Genomic DNA, 18,130 nt, shown 5'->3' with positions numbered 1-18,130 from the left:
TCTTGTTCCAATATCCTTTGCACCAGTTATTTGTTGTCCCTGCAAATTCCAAGATGTTTTAAATCTGTGATTTATATAGGGGACCAAGGTAAAACCTCCATTCACCAAGCAGGTCAAAGTTTTATGATGCCAGGACACTTTTAAGAGTATAGAGTTTTTGGAAATTACTTCTAGCATGCATAGGGTGTCACTGGAAATTGGGCTTAGGAAAAAAAATCCAATTTTTACCAATGATTGTCTCTTAATTATCTCTTTGTCTCTTAATTTGTCTCTTAAAAATTGTCTCTTGATTACCAATTAATGTCTTTTTTTTCTTTCACTCTTACTAAGTGCTTGAAAGACCTCTTGATAATATGACTTTGAAAAAAACTAATAGCATCTAAAAGAAAAAAATCTCCCTTTTAGTTCCCAAATAGTGACTCATATATGATAAATGATAAAATTATCTACTGTCCAAAAAAAAAGTCTCCAGCAAGGGCCATGTGTTATTCTTCTTGTGTGGAATAGTATCCACCACAAAAACAATCATTTACTCTCAGAGTAAGAAAAAGCAAAAAAGGGCTTATTATGATCTCTCAAAAAAAGGCATCTCTCATTTGACAAGATGTTTGTCAGTAAAAGGCGCACAAAGTAAAAACTGCAAAACACAAGATTAAATAGTCTGAAGCAGAAACCTCCCCGTCTCCCCCTCCAGCTTGATCTTTTCTCCCCTTGTTTGGGGAACTCTAGGCTTATATTCTTAGGGGGCAAGCCTAACCCAGAAACAAAAGAATAAACTGCCTTTAAAAGAGGTACTTAAATGCTAAGTAAGAGGTGGTGGGAAAGAGGAAGGAACAAATACCTTGGAACCTAAACTTTTCCTTGTTATGAAACATTCCACTCTGGCTCACCTATTACCTGCCATCAGTTTGGGCTTTGAGGGAGAACCTTGAACATTTCAGTCGCCTGTCCCTATTGACTACTCTTCTATTATGCTTTGCCTGAATTCATTCACCAGTGGTTAGCACATATTTCATTTTCTTCCATTCTAAGCTAAAACAGTTGCTACAGCTCTACTTATTTTAAAGTCTCCATAAGAGTGTCTTCACTCAGTTAATTTCATATATTCTTCTTTGTATCTCAATGGTTATTCATAAAATAGATTATCTATATAATAATGATTTCTTAAACAAATGAAAGAATGAGTGATAATATTAGTCTGTCAAATTAGCTCCATTGTTATTCATCACTACCTTTATTATTGTCCCTAGATTATTGCAGTTATGGGAAAAATCAACCCTTTGAGTACCCATGTTTTCCCAACTATCAATAAATAATGTATCTATTGGCATGTTTATGAAAAGTGACATATTTTTATATGGAACCTATCTACTAATATAAAAGATTAAGATTCTAGATATTTCTCACTTTAAAAAACCCAAACATAAAATGTAGGACTAGAGAATGACAATTCTTAGTACTGAAAAATTGAAAGAATACTTTTTTTTAAAGTAACTCTCCTCATACAATGATATATTTGTTTGCAGATTTTTCATCTAGTATTCTGTACTCCTTTAAGTACTCCATAATTACTCTTTATATGCTTATAACCTAATTGGTTTTATGTTCATCTGTTTACATGTCTAATCATTTTTGCTAGATTATAAGCCCTCTTAGGGCAGGGACCATTTCTTATTTAAATGTTGTGTTTTCTTTGTTGTGTAATGCCCGAGAAACTGAGGCAACAGAGATTGGTTTTTAATCTTTTAATGTGGAGTGTTTTAGACTAGTTGACTGAATGGAACTTGTGTTCAAAAATAATTTGGCCCAACTGAGGCAGGGAACTTGTATAGCTAAACAGGATACACAACCTGAGTATACCATCTGATAGGGCAAAAGAAGGCAGATAAGGGGGGGGGGGTGAGGACACTGAGTGGGCAGACAAGTCATAATTCCAGGAAAGGATTATAATTTAATCCTGATAGTGATGAGAGATAGGAAAGGGAGAACCCCGTTGGTTGGTGCAAAGATAGTAAGATAATCCCATGAGGCGCAGTGTCCCCTGTAAATGAATTTACAGGCCCGAAAACCTAAATTGATAAATAAAAGGTTTATTGTAGAAATTTGGAAGTAAAGTTCAGTTAGAAAGCTGCCAGTGCCAAAGGTGGTCACTGGGCGGGCAAGAACCTTTACATGGCTGGAAGGATACCATGTTTGGGGGAAGGGCTCCTGCAAAGAGAGAGCTCCAGCTTGGGTCTTTTATACCTAAAAGGGACTTGTGGGCAATGCCCCAAGTTCTGGCGGGCTTTTCAGATAAGGGAAAAACTGTTTGTGGGGGGCTGAGAAAACCCAAGTCAGCTCAGATCCAGTGGGGGCTGGGCCTGGATATTCAGCCATGGGGGTTGGGAAATCGGAAAGGAATCTTAAAGGGACCTCATAGGATAAGGATCAAGATGAAGGCAGGAGACAGCTAGGGAAGGGGCAATACTCAAAAGAAGGGGGAATTATTCCAGCAAGGTTTGAGATAAAGCACCTGGCAGGGCATAACAACTGCCTGATGTACAGAATATTGTGAATAATGTTTATTAAATGAGTCAATGACTCAATGAGTGAATCAACCAATTATTAACAGGTGTAATGCCAGAGAAACTGAGGCAAGATAGACATTAGAGAGTTTTTAATATTTTATTTGGATTTCTGAGAGGGAGAGATTTGCTGGGGGAATGTTGCCCCCAGGGCTGATGTTTCTAAGCATCCAGTGATGAATGTGAGTTCTCAATGACATATATACTCATAGCTCCAAGCTTGGGGCTCTAAGACAAAGTGCAGTCCAAACTCTGGTGAGTGGGAATCTCTAAGCAGGGACCATCAATCCAGTTCTGATTGAGGGTAGGACCATAACTTCTTTCTAACTGGGAGGTAAGGAGGTGACCAGCTAGAGACAGGAAGTCTGGATTTAGAAATACTAATTAGGTATCTGAGATAGTACATCTGGAGTTTTATCATTTGGAATGCCAGATTTCCATAGTCCTAATTATCTCAGTTCTAATGAGCAGAAAAAAGGGGGATGCAACCGGAGGAAACTGAGGTAGAACAATTGGGGAAACTGAGTCAGGACAATAAAAGGGAACTATGGCACAACACAGGGAGACTAAGAGTCAATTGTAAAATGAAGGTTTGGACTACATGAAATCTAAGGCCCCTTCCAAAGCTATATTATTATGTGCATTAGTTGTCATTTGGAAGGAAGTCTCTATAAGAGCCCAATCCCAACCGCCATTTCTGCAGCTTGTTAAATTGTTCCAATTTCTCCCTCCTGCTTCCTCAATAGACTGCATTGGAACATACGCTTTTCCTTGTCATGAAACACCCCACTCTGGATCCACCTATTACCTGACATCAGTTTGGGCTTTGAGGGAGAACCTTGAACATTTTAGTTACCTGTCCCTATTGACTGCTCTTCCATTATGCTTTGCCTGAATTTATTCACCAGTGGTTAGCACATATTTTATTTTCTTCCATTCCAGTGATTCTGAACCTTTGACTGCTGATGTACAAACCATATTTGCCATCCCAACTGCCCATTCCTTTACTCCTAACTCCCTCAATCCTACATTCCCCTGCCCACCAAAAATATCCTTCTCCAGACCTGCTCTCTCTTCCCATAGTGCTCTCTGAAGTGCCTGATCCTTTTTGCTTTCCATTCATCTTGTGCCATTCACTAAAGCCTGACTTCCTCCTGATAATACTGCATCTAGTAACTGACTACACTTTTCACTCATATCCTGACTAATTGTAATGAGAGAAATGCAATAATTCCCTGCTCCAAATTGTTAGTGCCCAATTGTCCTGCTATCACTACTAAGCAGTCTCTCCTCATCTGAGCTTCATGATGTCCAATCTAGATCCTGTTAGCCATTATCTTTTGTGCCATCTGTCCCACCCAAGATACATTATCCCTCCTTGCTTAATGAGTTCAGTGTCGGGCTCAATCTTTCTACCCCAATTTCTGCCCTCATTCTAGAAGATACATACATATTAATGTTCCCTCAACTAGCCTAATTTCCCACTTCCTCAGTCAACTCAGTTACCTTCCCATGACCTGTTCTTCCATTCTACTTTATCTACACAGAGATCATTATGCCTTTGAGTACCATCACTCATAAGTGTCAATCATTTCTCTGTTTTCCAGATTTCCTTTATCTGAAAAAAATCTTTTATCATTTCATTTTTACCTGGACCTTATAATTCCAAACCTGTTTTTTTCCCTTCACCCTGACCATTAATAAATGTTATAAAAATGCCCTAAACACCCAGGCCATCTATTGATTGGTAAACTGTAAGGTAGACTCCCAGCCAGCTAATTTGCACAAGTGTCCCTCCTTCCCATCTTCACCTCACTTCCTGTTACAAAAAAAAACACAGTCTTTATTTAGTGAACTGCTGTTTAAAATACAAATAACCAGTGAGAAAGTTTTCAAATAGCAGAAAAACACTAAGTAATAGATCATATTGCATGTAGCAATAAAACAAAAGAGAGAAACAGAGACTAGATTTAATTCCCCCTTATTCCAGGGGGTTATAATTCAGGCCCTGATGAATTTTCTTAATAAGTGAAACTACAAATCATGGAAAGATAAAGGGTTGAAATCATTATAAAGTTTAGAGTCTTTACTTCACGATTCTTTATATCAATGCAATTCCAGGCCTAATCCTTGTCCCCAAATCAAGTTATGTTTTGAGCAGGATGGCATCTAAGTTGGGTAACTGGTTAATGGGAGAACAGTAGTACATTCAACAGGGAGCATTTGGAGAAAAAGATAATGAGTTCAGATTTATTGAATTTAGATATTGACATCCAGTTCAATATGCCTAAATGGACAGTTAGAGATATGAGCCTGGCTGTTAAGGCAAAAGAGATTAGGAAAGGACAAGTACATGGGAGAGTCATTTTCATAGTGATGATAAATGAAACCATGAAAGCTTATGAGATTAATAAGTGATTTACTAAAGTGGAAGACAAAGAGATCCAGAGAGGGATCTCCATGGTTAGTGGACATGAAGTAAGTGAAGATCCAGGAAATAAATAGAAAGGTGGGTGGAGCTAGGAGAAAACCAGGTAGTGTCATGAAAATCTAAAAAGAAGGAATAATCAGAGGAGAGTGATTAATAATGTTAAAGGCTACAGAGAGGTCAAGAAGGATGAGGATTGAATAACTTTAGTTATTCATTAGTTACTTTGAACAGAACACTTTTGTTTAATAATGACGTGGGAAGTCAAATTATAATGAATTTTTTTAAAAAGAATGAAAGGGAAGGAAGTGGTCTTCCCAAAGAATTTAGTCACAAAAGGGAGAAGAGTTATTATAATGCCTGGGCTAGCTCTTGGAGGACCTCAGGATCAGCCCTAGTCCTTGGTCTTTAGGTGGAGAAGTGAAGGAGGAAGGAGAGGAAAGGAGAGGAAAAGAGAGAAGAAGAGAGAAGGGAGGGGAAGGGAGGGGAGGGGAGGGAGGAGGAGAGAGAGAAAGAAGAGAGAGAGAGAGAGAGAGAGAGAGAAGAGAGACAGACAGACAGACAGACAGAGTCCTCTGTGTCTGTGTCTCCCTTAAATACTACAGTAGGATTATGTCACTATCTCACATAGAGCATACCCAACTATACTTGAGCCATTACATCACCATATTACCTTAAGTATATGTACTTAATTAGAGTGAATACATCAATAACTAGAGAATTATTATCTGGTCAACTATTCTGAGTCTTAAGTATATCTTTTCAGAGTTCCAGCACACTACAAGTTATAAATCAATAAATAGCAGGGACATATTTTTGAAGATGAGGAAGATTGTTATGATTGTAAATATAAAGAAAATAGCAGTAGGCAGAGAGCTTTGTAAAAATAGTTATAATATATATTTCTACCATATTTAACATATATTGGACTACTTGCTATCTAGGGGAGGGGTGGGGGAAGGAAGGGAAATTGGAACACAAGGTTTTGCAAGGGTTAATGTCAAAGAATTATCCATGCATATGTTTTGAAAAATAAAAAGCTTTAATAAAATTTTTAAAAATAGTTATGATAGAACAATGTGCTACAGAAATCAGAGGGAATGGGATTACTTGTGCATGTAGAAAAGAATTTGGCCTGGCAAGGAAAGGGACCACCTCTTTATATAGAGTAGAGATAAAGGAGATGATGGTAGAAGGCACCTGAACCAGACCCCAAGTGGTGGAACTTGGCATGATCAATTCCATTCATTCAGTCCCTGGAAAGGGAGAGGAGGTAAAAAATGTTTCCAAAATATCCTCCCTAGTGATCCCTGTTGGATATCATGATAATAAGGTGGTTTCATGCTAGGCAAATCTAAGTCGATCAACAAGCATTTGTTAAGTATCTAATATGTGCCAGGTACTGTGCTAAGAGCTGGAGATAAAAAGAAAATAAAAACAAAAATAGTCCCTGTTCTCAAGAAGTTCACAGTTTAATGGGAAAGACAAAATGCTAACCTTGTATCCAAACATGATTTATAAATATACATATAAAATACATATACACACATATGTATGTTAAGTTGGTGAAAATCTTATAGGAAAGGAAGGAGATTTTGAAGAACTAGAAAAGATTTTTTGCAGAAAGGGAGATTTTAATTTAGATTTGAAGGAAGTCAAGATACCCAAATGAGGAAAGAGACATATCCAGGCATTGGGAAGAACCAATAAAAAGACACAAAATCGGGGGATGGAGTATTGTGTGATCTGTCCAGGTTTATTCTGCCAGGATATAGGACTTGAGTACAGGTTTTCTTGGTTCCAAAGGACCAGTGTTCCTGGACTGTGGAGTATATAGAAGGGAATACGATGTAAGAAGATGGAATTGCTTTTATCATTACTGTCTCTTTTTTATTGTGTTGTAGGAACAAGGTAGCTGACAAGAAAGTGTTTAAAAACTGACTTTAATCTTTATAGAAATAACAAAACCATGTTCATAGAAAGTTCTTGTTCAGAACACCATCTAATCAATAAAAGGTTAGAAAGTCTTTGATCTTTATTTAAGAATATATTATAGTCAGTTTAAGAATCTTGATTGGGAAAATAGGATTAAATTCTATATTTTAGCTGAGTTTATTCAAGAGGGTGCTATTAATGCTACCAACTCTCAGTTCATTCTTTCCTTTGTAGGGATTATTCATACAGGGCATATGGTAAGAAAATATCAAAGTCCCCAAAGTCTTAGTCCACTTTTAAACTACTAAAGCTTACTAAGACTTTTAGGACATTCTGTATTTGTTTATGGTACATAAATAAACAAACCAAGGGTGTATTCGGGCTTTTCATAAACAATTCATTGAAGGGTTAGAGCAATAAGCAAAATTTGAATGAGGGACTATGCTGGTAGCCAAATGTTATTCCTAGCAACTATTCTCCCAGCTAAATAAAAAGGTCACTTTAAAGAAACTATCAGGGAAGCTTTTAGAAAAATTCTAAACAGTGTTAAATTAGCCAGAGGAACAATGAATAAAATTTTCCAGGGTGGTATTACCTTATTTTGGAGAAGAAACTCAAAATCAATCTGGCAGAATTTAAGGAGAAGCAGGCAAGTAAAGTGGGGAAAAATGAGACAGAGTAGGTGAAATAAACAAAACCCTATGTAACCCTCTTATGGGTCTTTTTTAATGATACTTGGGATCTTGAGATTTTATCATCAGAAGGAAGTTTTGAGAAATATCCTCTGCCAATGCAGATCATCATCTCTCTTTTAAAGGAATCTTAGAGAGATACCAGGAACCTAGAGAGGATGAGTGATCTGTCCAGGTTTGTTCTGCCGGGATATAGGACTTGAGTACAAGTTTTCTTGGTTCCAAAGCTAAATTTCAATTAACTATACCTTTCACTTTCCCATCATCAATCATATTACTTGGTGACAAGCTTCAAAAAGATAAAATGAAAAAGATTAAAGTTTGTCTTGAAATCTACTTGCAGGTGTGATAAAATGTAAAAAGAAGATTTATATCTAATATAGGACTTCTATTCCTTTAAAAAATACTAAGTCTAATTATATTTTTTGCAACTTCATTTCCCTTCTTGTTTTTGTGTCCTCACTGTCTAGCACAGAGTAGGTACTTAAATAATTATTAATTGGTTGATTATCTTTGTTGTAAAAAGCATTCTAGAATATTCTGATGGATTTATATCCTTATCAGTTCAGGTATTCCCTCCAGCAATGTCATCCCATCCATACTTTCCCATCCAATATTGTTTTTGTCTAGGTCCTCTCAAAAGTTTTTCCTAGTTGATCCAACATGGTGAAGAACTTCCTAAAGTTCTCTTGACAATTTGAGGGTACCAGTTCAAAGAGCAAATAGGTGGCTCAGTGGATAGAGCATCTGACCTGGTGTCAGGAAGAACAGAGTTGAAATTTGGGTTCAGACATTACCTTTGTGACCCTGGCAAGTCACTTAACCTTATTTGCCTCCAATTTCCTCATCTGTAAATTGAGTTGGAAAAGGAAATGGCAAATCACTCCAGTACCTTTGTCAAAAAAATCTCAAATTGTATCACAGTCAGACATGATTGAAAATTATTTAACAACAAAAAGATGTGAAACTCTGCCTACCCGGTCATCTGTCATTGTTGCCGCATGACATTTTCTCTTCCTATTAAACAATTCTTTGATAACATATTCCTATTGTTCATTGGAATTCCTTATTTATTATATGTCATAGGCACCTCATATCATTGCCCTCTCCATTGCCATCAGTGTGAGGTTCATTTTTCACTTCTTTGGAAGTAGTTGTGTCCTATATCTTTCTGCCATATACCAGATATGGGAGTGGGAGAGAGATATCAGATTGCCTAAGCCTTTCAATATATACCTTTTGTGAATTCATTCAAACTTAATTTCTCCTTTTGTCTTTAAGATCTATGAATGTTTTAAAAATGAAGGGATAACTTTTCAGAAGAATGGTATCACTATGGAGAATGTTTTCTAAATCAAAGACCAGCTGGATTTGTTCTTTAATAAAACACAATAGTAATTTGCCATGGATCAATCAACCAAAATCATCTTTATATTGTGGAATCTTATCCTTCTAATGCATGTTTTTACATATACATATATGTATAAATATATATTATATATATATATAACATATCTATTACATATATTTATCTAATTATAGCTCTTCATCTCTTGAGGATGAAGGTTATTTTACATATCTCAGTTGTAATGTCCATACTAACTTTCTGGAGGATCTTGGGACCAGCTTTGGTCTTAGTGAAATAGGCAGAAGAGCCACCAGGAGGATGGTCAAAGATCGAATGTCTCATTTCTAGTCCTCTCAGCCCTTAAATACCCTATTACAATTACAGCATTACAGCATAGTGAATATGTGTGAACTAGAGAACCATTACATCATCATGCTAAGTACTAAGTATATGTAAACTAGAGAACCATCATCTCATCATTTCCACTGAGTTAACATCTTGTTGTAAGAATCCTTGTTTTGAATATACTTCTCCAGAGTTCCGGCCCTCTACATCTTCTGCTTTCTTTAGTTTTAGAACACAGGTGGTCACACCCTCCCTGACTTCTCAGGGAGATGAGAACACCAAACTTGAAATCGTTAACAGGTTTCATCTGGTCTGATCAGTCTTACTTGAAATAGGTATACATAAATCTATCAGCATGGGAGGTATTACACAAGCACATACTAATATAACACAGGCTAGTAGTGATGTAACAAACAATATGAATCAACATGAGGAATTATACATGTCCATAAGTCTTAGAAGGAGGGTATATAAATAACAATCACACATATACCTCCTTCAGCAGCCAAGAGATAGTCCAAAACAATCTATTGTCCATTACTTCATGTGTCAGGAAATCCAATGATTCCTGCATATTTTGAAGTCCTATAACAGTGTCATTAACAATTTTTGATGTTCATGAGTCAATTGCCATATTCATAAAGCTAACAGTCATGCTTTTTCAGTGGCACATGTAGTCAGAAATAGAACCACCTGATGTTTCTTGAGTTTTATCCTTTGTTTCGAGGTTTTTCTCTTTTTTTTTTCTGTCTCTCTCTGATAGACAAGGCAAATACGGCTCATTGGCATCCCATCTGATTCCTTCTCTCCATCTGTAAAGATACAAGCAAATCCTGTCCTGGAGCTGGGCCCTGATTCTTGTTTCTTTGAGTCCATCTACATTCTGATGCCCAATGGAAGCCTCTGTTGCATTTTGGACATAGGGCTTTGGGTCTTGTTCTCCTACCCTGTCTTCTATGCCAACATTGAGCTGTCAGATGCCCTATTTTACCACATTGAAAGCATTGATGAGTCTCTCTGGAAGTTCCTTGCCAAAAGGGACCCTGTCTTACCATGTTCTGCATCATAGCCTGGGTATAAAAGATATTTGTGGCACAGCATTTTATTATTTCCTCTAAAGGATGTCCTATAAAGAATATCATTAGCATTTTCTCTAGCAAGTTGTCTTATCATGATTTTTGTTGCTGCATTTTCACCAATATTTCAGGACAACGTCTGCAGATGTCCCACGAAATCAGCAAAGGGTTCATTTGGACCTTGCACTATTTTGGTGAAGGCTTCCCCTCTATCTTGTCTTCATGGGAGGATGCCCCCCATGCTTTGATAGTAGCAGAAGCAATTTGCTTATATGCTACTACAGGGTAATTAATCTGTATTAAATTGTCTGCATAAGGACCTACATCTGCTAATTGATCAAAGGTGACCGGTATATTAACTCCAAGTTGCCTATTTTGTTTGGCTTGTATTCTACAGAGTTCAGTATATTCAAAAAGCCTCAGCAAATTATGTCCAGGTTCTAAATATGTCTTTGCTAGATTTCCAATCACTAGGGGTTAAAATTTCATAAGCCAAATTCTCTAATGCCATCTTAAGATAAGATGATATAGACCCATAAAGAGTACAAGCCTTTTTCAGATCTTTGATAATTTCCAGATTAAAAAGAGTGTATATTCTTCTTTCTTGACCTGAGGAGTCAAACTCTTCAATCACAGGGTATGCTTTTGTTTTCAAGTCAGATATATCCAGTCTTTCATCTTTAGCTTTAATTAATGCCTTTTGTAATCATGTCATGGGGGTGGGCAAAGCTGCTTCGTGAGTGGTGCTGATTGAGAAGCACCACACTCCTTAATTTCATTAGCGCTGTACTTAACTCCTTTCTTGTCCAATTCTTCATATTTTTCATCGGCTTTGTCAGTACCATCGCCCTCTTGCTCTTTCTCCTTTTTCCTTATTTTAGAACTTATGTATTTACTTATAGCCAAGTGTATTATGATGTATATATAGAATGTTTATTCAGGAATTTAATCAGGACCATTGTCTTCGTAATATTCAATTAGTTGCTCTCCCACTAGTTTCCCCTTATCTGGCTCTAATTTTTCTTCCTCCAAGAACCAAGGAGACATGCACTCTAATATTTCTAATATTAATGATCTGCTCCCAAGTTACCAACAAACCTTGCTCCTTTATTAACCTAACTATGCTTGCTATACACTTCCCTTGGGGTGGGGAAGACTATTTTTCTTAACATTTGCCCCATTTTAGCTGAAAAATGAAAGTGACTAGTTTAGTCCTTACCAAAGTTTCCTCCTTGTTTACTTTTATACTCACCCTATTTCTGGGTCAAAGGGACTTCTCCACTGAGCTTATGATTGCATCAGTCAAACTACTAAGTGTATGTCCTTACATCCAGAGTCTCAAAATGTAGTGTGCTTCTTTCAGAGCCCCATGTTTAGGGCACCAAAATGTAATGTCCAGCCTCGCTTTCTGGAGAATCTCTGGATGGGCCTTGGTCTCAGCAGGATAGTCACCACAACAATGGACAGGAATAGAGTCTAAAGTCTTTATTGTCCCCTTCCCAGTCTGTGTCTGTCACAGTCGGACCCAATCTTGATCTTAGTGGAGGAGTGCAGGAGATAGGAGAGCCTCCAAGAGGATTGTCGAAGATGGAAGGTTTCATTTCTATCTAGTCCTCTCAGCCCTTAAATACCCTATTACAATTACAGCATTACAGCATACTGAATATGTGTGAACTAGAGAACCATTACATCATCATGCTAAGTACTAAGTATATGTAAATTAGAGAACCATCATCTCATCATTTCCACTGAGTTGACACCTTGTAAGTATCCTTGTTTCAAGTATACTTCTCCAGAGTTCCAACACTCTACACTCTGTATCACTAAAGTTTTGCTCGGTACTTTGCAAATAGTTAAAACTTAATAAATGTCTGTTGATGTTGAACAACATTAAAATGTTATTTATAATGACAAAACAAATTAGAATGTTGAAGTAATTATCTCATCCAATCAAAAATGCTTCCCCATACTTTTCTTTATAATCCTAAATATTCACTCATTTATGGAAAATGTTCTGACCTGAATTTTCTATATACTTCCTCTACTTTACTTGGTCAGGATATGTCTGAAATAAAAGTCTGGATGTCTTTCATTGTTCATTGAGGCCAACAGAAATATTTGTCAACAGAATTGTGCTAAAAATGATTCAATTCTCTCTAATAAATGGTGTATCTCATGATTCAGGGGAAGGAACATTGGATTAGGATCCAGGGAACTTTAGTATGAATGCTAATTCTGCTATTTAGCATTTGTGTAAATTTGGAAAATCACTTAATTTCTGTGAGCCTCCATTTCCTAATCTGTAAAATGGAAAGGCTAGATTAGATAATCTCTGTAATTATGATTCTAGATCTCTCTCTCTCTCTCTCTCTCTCTCTCTCTCTCTCTCTCTCTCTCTCTCTCTCTCTCTCTCTCTCTCTCTGTCTCTTTCTCTCTGTGTCTTGTTTCTCTGTCTCTCTCCTCTTCCTTCTCTTTTTCTTCCTCCTTTTCCTCCTTCTTCTCCCTGTCTTCTCTCCCTCTCCTTTACCTCTCCCACCCATGGGACTTTTTTTTTAAAGCAATATCTGGTGCCTAACAGTTGTGGGCAAAAATCAATACATCAATATAGTATATGTAGTGCAGAAAGAATTTGTAGTCAGAAGACCTGAAGTTAAATCCCTTTTTGGTCACTTACTACCTGTAACTTTGGGAAATTTTAGAAAGTTATTTAATCTCCCTCATGTTTCCTCATGTTTAAAATAAAGATATTTTATAAATATATATATATAAGCTTATATATATTTATATGTTTATAAATATAAAATATAAAATAAAGATGTTGAATTATATGACTTCTTCTAATGCTAAATCTATCATCCTATGATCTATTCATAAAATAGCTCAATTATCTATAGATATGATCAAGCAAAAGCCAAATCCAACACAGTCAGTAGTCAATAAATAACCAATAAAATTTGTTTATTAATTTTCTACTATATGCTAGGCATATTCATAATAATAATAAATAATAATAAATCATGCATTCTGAATTACATTTTTTTTTTTTACAAAAACTTCTGGAACTTTTATAAGAAATTGATTTACTATTTGTGATTATGGTAAAATATTATTTTAAAACATGTGAATAAAATGTTAGGGAAAATATAAAATAATTTAGGTTTTGAGGAATTCTTGATAGCTCCTATTTCTCATTCCAGAATAATATTTCCTTTTCATTAAAAAACCAGTAGATGAGTATGGTGGCTCATGTCTGTAGTCCCTGCTACTGGAGGAGGTTGAGGCTGTTAGACTACCTGAGTTTAACAGATTAGAGCTAGAATAGGACTAAAATCAAAGCAGTGTCCAAACTAAGTCCAGCATGTAGTGTAGGGGAGCACAAGACTGTCTAATGAGGGACAGACCTGTCCAAGTTGCTGGCAATACAAATAAAAAAAAAAAGAAATAGTTCCTGCCTTAAAAGAATTTATATTCTAAAGGAGATAGACAACAAACAAACAAAAATGCTGAGGGGATGGAAGCATAATGGAAAACCTAAAGACAACCAAAATAACTGCAGCCAGGTAGACACAGAGATGTCGGTATGAAGTAGGAAATTGCTTGTTTACTATATCAACTGTTTAGACAATTTATAGGTAACGTGAATAATTTTACCCAAACACACCCACCCACACCCCCCCCACACACACACACACATGAGGTATATATCTGGAAGTGTATAATAACTATTTTGTTTTGTGAAGTTGGGGCAAAGGCTGGGTCTTGCTTTGTTACCCTAGATGGACATGTAGCTATTGACTGACCAATTTCTCTGTTGATTAGCATAGGACCTGCCCTATTTCCAACCTGGACAGGTCTGTCCCTCATTAGGCTGTCTTCTGCCCCCTCCTCCCCCCCACTAAATGCTGAATTTGGTGTGGCCACCATGATGGTTTTAGCCCTACTATAGCACTAAACTACTAAACTCGGATAGTTCAACAGCTTCAGTCTTCTTCAATAGCAGGGATTATAGGCATGAGCCATCCTACCAATCTAATGAGTGTTTAATGAAAGGGAAGTAATTTAGCTCCTTTAATGTTTCCAGTTTCCAATGGATATTATCTTGAAGATTAAGGAATGAGAAACAGTAATTCTCAAGAATTCCTCAAATCTTAAGTTACTCAATAAATTTACCTAACATTTTATTGACATATTCTAAAATAATAATTTATCATACTCATAAATATAAATTATAATAATATAAATATAAATCATAAATATAATTTATAAAAGTTTTAAAGGCTTTTTGTAAAAAATATGATTCTCAATGCATAATTTATTATTATTATGAACCAATATTTTGTTTTGAGGTTTAAAATACATCTGTCAATGTCATGACTGATTTCCTTTATCTTTCATAAAATGTTTTCAACATTCTTCCTTTATTCATTATTATGTATATCTGAAAAAAACTATTTAAATAATACTGTCAAGATAATGAATGGGGGGTTGAGAAGAATAGTGATATGATCAAGAGAAATAGAGAATTTAGAGGGGAGTGGACTAAAGGAAAATGAGTTGGGTTTTTAACATGTATGGTTCAGGTGCCAATTGAATATCAAGATGAAAACAAATGTCCAACAGATGTTGGTAATGTAGAACTCAGAGATTAATGCTGAATTTATAAATTTGGAGTCTAAAATTATAGAGGTGATATATATATATATATACCCTTGAGAGCCGATGACATTTATGATGAAGAAATGTAGAGAGAAAAAGAAAAGGGAATGGGCATAACCTTAGAGAATGACTATGTTTGGTGAACAGAAAAAAGAGAAGGAGTAATCAAAGGATCTAAATAGATATGACCCTAAAAGAAAGAAAGCATTGCTTTGATAAATCATTTAAAAAATAAACAGGAGTGAGCAAAAGGAAGTTCAGAATAGGACACAAACAGCCCCGTATTAATTGTTGGAAATACCAAGTTAAATTTAAAATATAAACAAGCAAATTAAATGTAGTGGAGAAGAATAAATTGTCTTCTTTTGTTCTTCTTTTCACGTAGAAATATTCACATTTATTAATTTGTCAGCTTCATAGTAAAAAGAGAAAATTTTAAAGCACATTATTATAAAGTTAAGAGGAGAACCAGAAGAGAATAGTGACACAGAGACCAATAATAGGGAGAGTATTTGAGAGAGAAATAGAGGACAGTATCAGAAGCTGCAGATAGGTCAAACAGAATGAGGAAAACGAAAAAAAAAATTGGATCTAAAAGTCAGAAGATTATTACTATTAACCCAGGAATGAACTTCAGTCAAGTGCTAGGATCAGTATTGAGACTGTATGGGATTGAAATAGGAGTGGCTTCTTTTTTGGGATGGGGACAGTCTTTTTGTAAAAGGCAACTTCCAACCCCAAGAGTAATGGGATCATAGTGAGGCAAAAAAATAAGGAAGAAGAAGAAAGAAAGCAGAAAAAGTGAGTATGGGGGGGGGGAAGAATTGGAAGCAAGGTTTTTTATTTTTGTTAGCCACTTTTTACTCATTAAAATGAGAGAGTTGGATTAGATATTATCTCATGTCCCTTGCAGATATTTATCTTTGAGTCAATCAATTACTCTTAGTTCCTGTCTTTGGATTTAACTACTTTTTTTTTTCAAAAAAAAAAAAATACAATGCTGGGAGGGTCTACATATGTTAATTATTTTTATATTCATCTTTCTAACTTCAAAAGTAATATATTCAGTTAACATGCAAGTAGTAAATGCCATATATCTTTCTCTGAACATTCACAGTTAATATGGATAATAGTGGCAGAATTTAATTCTTAACAGAGCAATAACTTTTTGGTTTGGTCCATGTGCCATAGATGGAAGACTAAGTATGAAGTTAATAATTTTACTCCCAATCCATAAAATAAAATAATATATGATAGTTGGCTAAAGATCCTGGATAAGGGTCAGTAACTCAGCTGCCTTGAATTTAGTTAATAACAAGTCTCTAGCTTCTAAAATCGAGGCGTTTATTGCTATATACTACTTTCGAAATCTACTTTTTCCCTTTAGATCACTGTTACAGATGAGGAGGTTAGTAATCCATCCTTTTTAGATCTGGTGAGGACTCCCCAAATGAGGAAATGCACACTTATTCTAATGTTTGCTTGGTAAGTTCCAATTGCATTGAATTTTCAAAGCCTTAAGTGTGTTAATTTTACAAAGACCCTTGCCTACACCTCTTGATTGAAGTTCATTACTTATTTGTTATGCTCTGGTTTTTCTTGCTATTATTCCAGGTTCACAAGTGCAGTGGTTTACCAAGGACTTGTCATGCGCCTGGGAATCATAGGTGGAAATCTTTACATAGATTTTTTTATCTCAGGAGTTGTGGAATTGCCGGGAGCTCTCCTGATTTTACTAACAATTGAGCGTATTGGAAGACGCCTTCCCTTTGCAGTGAGCAATATAGTAGCTGGAATTGCATGTCTTGTTACAGCATTCTTACCAGAAGGTAACTATTTTTATAGAATTTATCAATGAATAGAATTCTTAGAAGCCTATGACAGGACAAGAAAATATTGATGATGTGATAGCCCCTTTAGATTATAGGATCATAAATTTATACCTGGAAGGTACGTTAGCAATCATATAATCTAACCCTCTCATTTTGTGGATGAGATGACCCAGAAGGAGCTAGTATAATAAGTAGTCAAATATTTATTTGAACCTAGGTACTCTAACTTCAAATACTGCATTCTTTCTCTTCAGTTGTATGATCAATGATTGGCTTCCACTAACTTAAAGTATGATAAGAATGTGCTTATTGATACAAGAAATAGCTATTGTGTATTAATCATTATTTAGTTTTTGCAACGGAATCCTTCTGTTAATTATACTTAGCAGAGCTTGCTTTGAAATATATATATATATATATATATATATATATATATATATATATATATATATATATATATATATATATATATTTTTTTTTTAAACCGAAGCAATTGGGGTTAAGTGACTTGCCCAAGGTCACACAACTAGGAAGTGTTCAAGTGTCTGGGAGAAATTTGAACTCAGGTCTTCCTGACTTCAGGGCTGGTGCTCTATCCACTGCGCCACCTAGCTACCCGTTGCTTTGAAATTCTTACAGGCACTGACTTATATTAAAATTCTAACCTATTAGGAGCTGGAAGAAAAGGTATCAAACGAAAAGAGATGTCTACTCTAGGGAAAGATACAAAAAAAAAAAGAGTGACAGAGAGAGAGAGAGATGAGAGAGAGAGAGAGAGAGAGAGAGAGAGAGAGAGAGAGAGAGAGAGAGAGAGAGAGAGAGATTAATTATTTACTTATTATAGGGAAAGTGTGAACCTAATGAAATTACAAAGTGGGTTCAGTCCTGCCTTAGGTTCCTGGCCTTTGTCAAAGAAATACAAGTGTAACAAAAGAGCAGATGAAGGACAAGCAGGTGTCCAGGGTGCCAATTAGAGCAGGCTACATGATATCATCACCAATCAGGCCAAAATAGCTCCATGACAACTCCAGAACTGGGAGGCAGAGTAGCAGTAGGGCAAACGTCAGGAAGCTGGATAATATAACAGAGCTTTAGTATCAAGTTAGCCTTTTGACAGATTCAGCTCCAATAGTATCCTCAAAAGAAAACTTATTAGCCAATTTTCATTCCAATAAACCAAATATTTGTGATCAAAAAAGGTTATAGGCATCTATAAAATTTTTTCTGCCTATATTCTAGCTCCAAATAGGATAG

At 35.8% G+C, this 18,130-nt stretch overlaps 1 protein-coding gene across 1 annotated transcript in view; it reads left to right on the top strand.

Annotated features, from left to right (window-relative positions):
* SLC22A3 (solute carrier family 22 member 3) overlaps positions 1 to 18,130 on the top strand; it is a 120,089-nt gene that overhangs the window by 86,224 nt on the left and 15,735 nt on the right. The window contains exons 6-7 of the mRNA XM_074309385.1: positions 16,432 to 16,529; positions 16,659 to 16,873. Of these exons, the coding sequence (XP_074165486.1) occupies positions 16,432 to 16,529; positions 16,659 to 16,873 (313 nt within the window). The remainder of the gene's footprint in view (positions 1 to 16,431; positions 16,530 to 16,658; positions 16,874 to 18,130) is intronic.

This window comes from Sminthopsis crassicaudata, chromosome 4 (genome assembly GCF_048593235.1).
Source record: "Sminthopsis crassicaudata isolate SCR6 chromosome 4, ASM4859323v1, whole genome shotgun sequence".
Taxonomy (NCBI): domain Eukaryota; kingdom Metazoa; phylum Chordata; class Mammalia; order Dasyuromorphia; family Dasyuridae; genus Sminthopsis; species Sminthopsis crassicaudata.
This window is presented reverse-complemented; position numbering and strand designations above follow the sequence as displayed.